Source organism: Piliocolobus tephrosceles, chromosome 15, assembly GCF_002776525.5.
Source record: "Piliocolobus tephrosceles isolate RC106 chromosome 15, ASM277652v3, whole genome shotgun sequence".
Classification (NCBI taxonomy): Eukaryota; Metazoa; Chordata; class Mammalia; order Primates; family Cercopithecidae; genus Piliocolobus; species Piliocolobus tephrosceles.
In genome coordinates this window covers 85,636,083-85,642,082 of record NC_045448.1, presented here as the reverse complement: position 1 = coordinate 85,642,082, position 6,000 = coordinate 85,636,083, and the positions used below count along the sequence as shown (strand labels likewise).

Genomic DNA, 6,000 nt, shown 5'->3' with positions numbered 1-6,000 from the left:
CTGAAAATTTTTTCATTTAACTAGACATTGGCTAGGTTAAAATGCTCAGACTTTCTGATTATTAATGGGAAAACCACCCCTAAAACTGAAGAGTATCACCTTTAACCACATTTAATTTTTAGGGAGGACACTCTCCTCTAGAAAATCATCACATAGTGGTTAAGAACATGGGCTTTTCTGGAGGCAAATGTCTACTCAGGTCTCATTTTGCTACTTCGTAACTGTGTGACTGCCATCAAGTTACTTATGCTCTCCGACCTTCAGTTTCCTCAAATGTACAATAGAGGTAAAGACAGTATATAGTTCACAGAAGTCTCATGGGAATTAAATAAAAGTACTGTCCTGTTTGGTCACAAAATTATAGATTCTTAAAATTAGCTGGTTTTTAGCAATGTCTCTCCAAATTGGTGAAAGAGATAATGTATATATGTAAGCTGATCTTGGAAAATTCACCATGACAATTTTTTTTATTTGTAGAGATTAAATGCCCTGGCTGCAATAGTTCGAGGCAGCCTTCCTAAATTACACAGAAACATCCTAACTGCATTGATTACCATTGATGTGCATGCAAGAGATATAGTCACTGAACTTGTTCAATCCAAGGTAACTGTTTCATTTAACTAAAATTATATACTGCTTTCTGAAATGACTGTATCTAATATGTGTATCACATATAGGTGGAGACAGTTGAGTCTTTTGACTGGCAGAGACAACTGCGCTATTACTGGGATATAGACCTGGATAATTGTGTGGCTAGAATGGCGCTCTCTCGGTACACTTACGGCTATGAATATTTGGGTGCATGCCCAAGATTGGTTATTACTCCACTCACAGTAAGTTATTGATCACTTAGGTTAATATTGACATGAGAGTGCTTTTCAATCAAAAGTCTTGAAAAGTTTCATATGACATTAACTCTTGAAAGAATTTATTATGAATACATCTTTGTAAAGCAAAGATTTGCATTATTTAATTATGTGCATGGATCTTTTGGTGTATTTCAGTTGCTCTATTTTTCATAGAAAATAATAATCCTTCCCCCATAGAAAGGAAATGACTTAATTTGTGGCCAGAGTTGATTCCCTTCATATTGATAATTTGTTACTTTCTTCAGGATCGCTGCTATCTTTGCCTCATGGGAGCTTTGCAGCTTGACCTTGGGGGTGCACCAGCTGGTCCTGCTGGCACTGGGAAAACAGAGACTATCAAAGATCTGGCAAAAGCTCTTGCCATCCATTGTGTGGTCTTTAACTGTTCGGATGGTTTGGACTACAAGGTACAGTTCTTGCATCTGAATATTAACATTTAAGTGTTTTATGTGTCTTTCTCTATTTGCAACATGACATAACAAAATAAGGCGAGAATAGAGTGATGACAAGCAAGAGAAAAGAAATGGGGCAAATAATGGCTAAAGTGGAATAAATAGAGCAAGGGAGAAGAGTCAACACCTGGTGGTCTGGGTAGTCTGGATAAGAATCAAGGCCAGGGGATGATTTATCAAATGGTGAAAAAATAAAAAATCTGTACATGTCAGTAAGAAGAAAGAAATGAGATGAGGTACAAGATAGAATAGCAGGGAAAACGAAGAACAAGGACTAAGCTTACAGTAGGAAATTGGCAATTCAGAGAATAGTGTATTGAACATGAAATATGTGCGAGGTGAGAATTCCTGGTAAGGTTTTTCAATACAGTGGTTCTCAAACTTTTTGGTCATGGGACCCCTTTACACTCTTAAAAATTAATGAGAAAACTTCCAAACAAAAAAAATTGTCCCACTTTTATATTTTTGAAAATCTCTAATGTTTTCAGAATTTTGCTATTATGCTAATATTTGGCATAATAGAAGACAGCCAGATTCTCCGATTTGCTTCTACATTCAGTCTGTTGAGATATGTTTTTTTGGTTGAACATTTGAAGAAAATCTAACCTCACATAGATATAGACTCTGAAAAGACGAATGTTTTAAAGAACTTTTTCAGTTAATTGTTTATACTCTTCTTTGAACTACACCAAAACTTGACAAATGTTAGTTTCTTAAAAGTTATTTGCTATGTAAAAACTGAAATCATATCTACATCTTTTCATACTCTGTACTCTCATGAGAGAGTGAGAGTGAAAAGAGAGTGAAAAAATAACACCTTGGTATTATTATGAAAACACTTTGGCCTCACAGATCCCCTAAAAAAAAGCTCATGGATTTGCAGCAATCCTTGTTTGGCTTTATTTCTTCTGGTGGTTGCTATTTAAACTGTAAAAGCATACATTTGTTTCTATATTTTTATGTACCCACTTTGGACACTATCTGCCAACACATTAAATAGATGAGGATTTTATTAGATACAACTTTGTGTGTCTAATGAAGTTGGACTTTCTGTTTCAACCTCACTTTTACCATGTCAAATTTTATAAAATTTGTATTTTATTCTACAACTAAATTATATCTTCATTGCTTTGTCTGGGGGCTGAACATAAAAATGTAAATCCCTTATATAGCACTTATAATATCAAAGACTGTTCACAGTGGAATTTAATAGAATAATTGGCCTCATAGAGAAAGATCAATACATACATCACAAACCCCTGCCATTCAAAGTAAATGTCCTAAGCTTCAGGGTTAGTGGATCATGTTTTCTTTCACTTTGTTTACTTCTTCTAGAACCAATATTTTTCTCATTTTTTATTTTTTACTTTTTATTTTTTATTTTGAGACGGAGTCTCGCTCTGTTGCCCGGGATGCAGTGGCACAATCTCGGCTCACTGCAACCTCTGCTTCCCGAGTTCGAGCAGTTCCCTGCCTCAGCCTCCTGAGTAGCTGGGATTACAGGCGCCTACCACCACGCCCGGCTAACTTTTGTATTTTTAGTAGAGATGGAGTGTCACCATCTTGGCCAGCTCCTGACCTCATGATCTGCCCACATCGGCCTCCCAAGGTGCTGGAATTACAGGTGTGAGCCACTGCGCCCGGCCAGAACCATTATTTTTCTAACTTCTGTGTGCTGTGAATCACCCTGAGATATTTATTAAACTACATATTCTGATCTGCAGGCCTGGGGTGGGGCCTGAAATTGTGCATTTCTGATATCCACCAAGGTGGTGCACATCGATACTGGTCCACTTTGAGAAGCTAAGCCCTAGACCATGGTTCTGAGAGCATGAACCCTGAACCAACAGCATTAGCATCACCTGACAACTTGTTGGAAATGCAAATTATAAAGCCCCACGTCAGACCTACTTAATTAGAAACTTTGGAGCTGGAGCGCAGCAACGAGAGGCTTTGTTGAAACAAACTTCCAGGTGATTCTGTTGCACACTCAGATTTAAGCACCACTGTTCTAGAGTAGATTCAGCTGCTACTGTTCTTTGTATTTCAGTTTTGCATCTGTCTTATATTTCATTTTAATTTTGTTGGAATACTTCCTTGAGCAATTTTTTCCCATTCAAATTTATAAATATTCTGTCTTTACTGAGTCATCATACTTGATTGATAATTTGTAGAGGGTGGAATTATAGGTTTAAAATGATTTTCTCACCTGACTTTGAAGGCCTCACTTCATTGTCTTCCAGTATGCATTTTGCTAATGATAAAACTGATCGTGGCTTAATAAATTTTGGAGGTTTAGTAATACTTTGCTTCCTCTGTATCTCTGGCAGCTTATAGAATTTTCTCTTGATCCTCGGTATTGTGAAAATCTACCAGGATGTGTCTACATAAGATAATTTTCTTTATTCATTTGGTTTGTCATTTTGGGAAGCTCTTTAACGGGAAAAATATGTCTTGTCAGCCTAGCGAGACCTTATTTTATTGCTTCTTTGCTTATCATTTTGTCTCTGTTCTCTGCTCTGGGCCTCCTACTTCTGTTCTCCACTTCTCTTAAATACTCTCATATTTTCTCTTGCTTGTTGCTATTTTCTTGTATTTGTTTAGATTGCTAAACACATAAACACACTTATTTTATGTTTTAAGCAACAATAAAAATAAATAAACTTATTGAAAGATTACTGAGATAGTGGGATATTTCACGGAATCCAGAGAAGAGTTGAGCATGACTCAGGCTGAGTAGGAACTAGGGCAGCCAACTCCTTGGCATTGGGAACTTTAGAGCCTTCTCTCTAGAGCCTTGCAAAGAAAACAGCAGGGTCATATTTCAAATTTTGAAAGTAGGATTCTAATTGGCAAAGTGGGTTCAAGTGGTCACCCCTAGATTTGTAAACAATAGCCAGAAGAAGAGGGTATATTCTGACTCATCCAGGCATGGATGGCTGTTGAGAGCTAGATGTGGTACGCAGTTTCCAGAGAAAGAGGAATGGTATCCTCTAAGGGTTTCTGCAACATAAGATTTCTAAGCAAAACGAGATTGTCTCCAAGGGCTATTCTTTTCTGCCTTAAATGTCCCTTCATGTGTGGATGTTCCCCCAGGGCTCTGACCAGTCCCCTTTTCCTGTTTTCTCTACCTGCTTTTTCCGGTTCCTGACAACTTCGTAAGAGAGAGGAGAGATTTGGGCAGGAGGAGGTTACCCTGCAGATCCCTGGTCAGATGTGCTGCCTTTCCTAAGACCTAGTTCCTGCTCCTCCAGGAACTCTCTCGCCCTAAAGTCCAGCCTTTGAAACTCTTCCTTTCTACAAAAAGCAAATGAAACACTCAAGCACTGGGCTGAGACTTTGTGTTTAGACTCAGGAGAAGGCATATTATCTGATTTACCTTCCCAACAGTCCTCTTTGATAGGTGTTGTCATCATTGCACAGATGGAAGTGAGATTTGGACAGTGAAGTAACTCGCCAGCAGTCACCACTAGAAAATGGCAGAGAAAGAATTTAAACACGTCTTTTGATTCAAGTCAAATGTTCTCTCCCTTTTTTTAAAAAAGTACATATTATATGCAAATTTAGAAACATAAAAAGATATAAAGAATAAAATAATGAATATCTACTTAGCCACCTCCCAGCTAAGAGATAAAATGTTACCAGCACACTTGAAATCCTCTGTCTCTCTTCGCCAGAGATAACTTCTATTCTGAATTTGGGGGTTATCATTCACATTTGTGCATATGTATGTGTGTAGTCCTAAATTTAAAACATAGCACCATTTTTTGTGCTACATTCTACATTTTGGTTTTTCCACTGAGCGCTTTGTCTGTGAGATTCATCTAGGCTAATACTATAGCTCTATTTTTTTAAATTCATTTTCACTGCTCTGTTTTTATGGTTTTGTTCTTCTGATAGGTATTTGGGTTGTTTCTAATATAGTATTTGCTCCTGTAAGCAATGCTGCAATAAGCATTATTACACAGGCCTCCAGGTGAATGGGTGCGTGGTTTATCTGGCTTGGAATATAGGAGTTGGTCTCAAGGTACATATACGTATCATATTGACTCAATAAGGACAAATGCTTCTTCCGTGATTGTGGTAATTTATACTCCCCCTGCAAGTGTGTAAGAGCTGCCTATGCTACACATCCGTGCCCATGCTGTCAGGTTCCATAACTGCTGTCAGTCTGAGGAGTATGAAATGGTATACCATCATTACTAAAACCACTAAAGACTAATTGGAAATTTTATAATGGACGAATCGGGATAGTAATCCACTGATCAATCACAACTTTGACAATCAAAAAATACATATCTCCTGTTATGATATATAAGCTGTGAATTATTCCTGTTCAAAAAAATTTAACTTCAACCTAATGAATCTAATGGAGTCTCTAGATTTAAATACTGGTTTTCAAGAAGTACAGGTGTATGAGATAAAGGAATGTGTTAACACCACAAGAATACAATCAGCTAAATATGGAATCAAGGGAATTCTATAGGGAAAATAACTTACAGACCTTCAAAAATAAATTGCATAAAAGAGAGAGGATTCAGGGAACTGCTATAAATTTAAAGAGATTTAAGAGACACAGTACCCAAATGCAATGTTTGTACCTTGCTTGTATCTTTATTGGAACAAACCAATTGTAAAAGGACAATATCAGTATGATTGAGGAAAAGTTAACAAGATAT

At 37.1% G+C, this 6,000-nt stretch overlaps 1 protein-coding gene across 1 annotated transcript in view; it reads left to right on the top strand.

The window, feature by feature from the left end:
- The first annotated feature begins 481 nt into the window (after positions 1-481).
- The window catches only part of LOC113225191 (dynein heavy chain 6, axonemal-like), a 53,485-nt gene continuing 47,966 nt past the window's right edge, over positions 482-6,000 (top strand). The window contains exons 1-3 of the mRNA XM_026456429.1: positions 482-603; positions 678-833; positions 1,115-1,276. Of these exons, the coding sequence (XP_026312214.1) occupies positions 759-833; positions 1,115-1,276 (237 nt within the window). The 5' untranslated portion in view covers positions 482-603; positions 678-758. The remainder of the gene's footprint in view (positions 604-677; positions 834-1,114; positions 1,277-6,000) is intronic.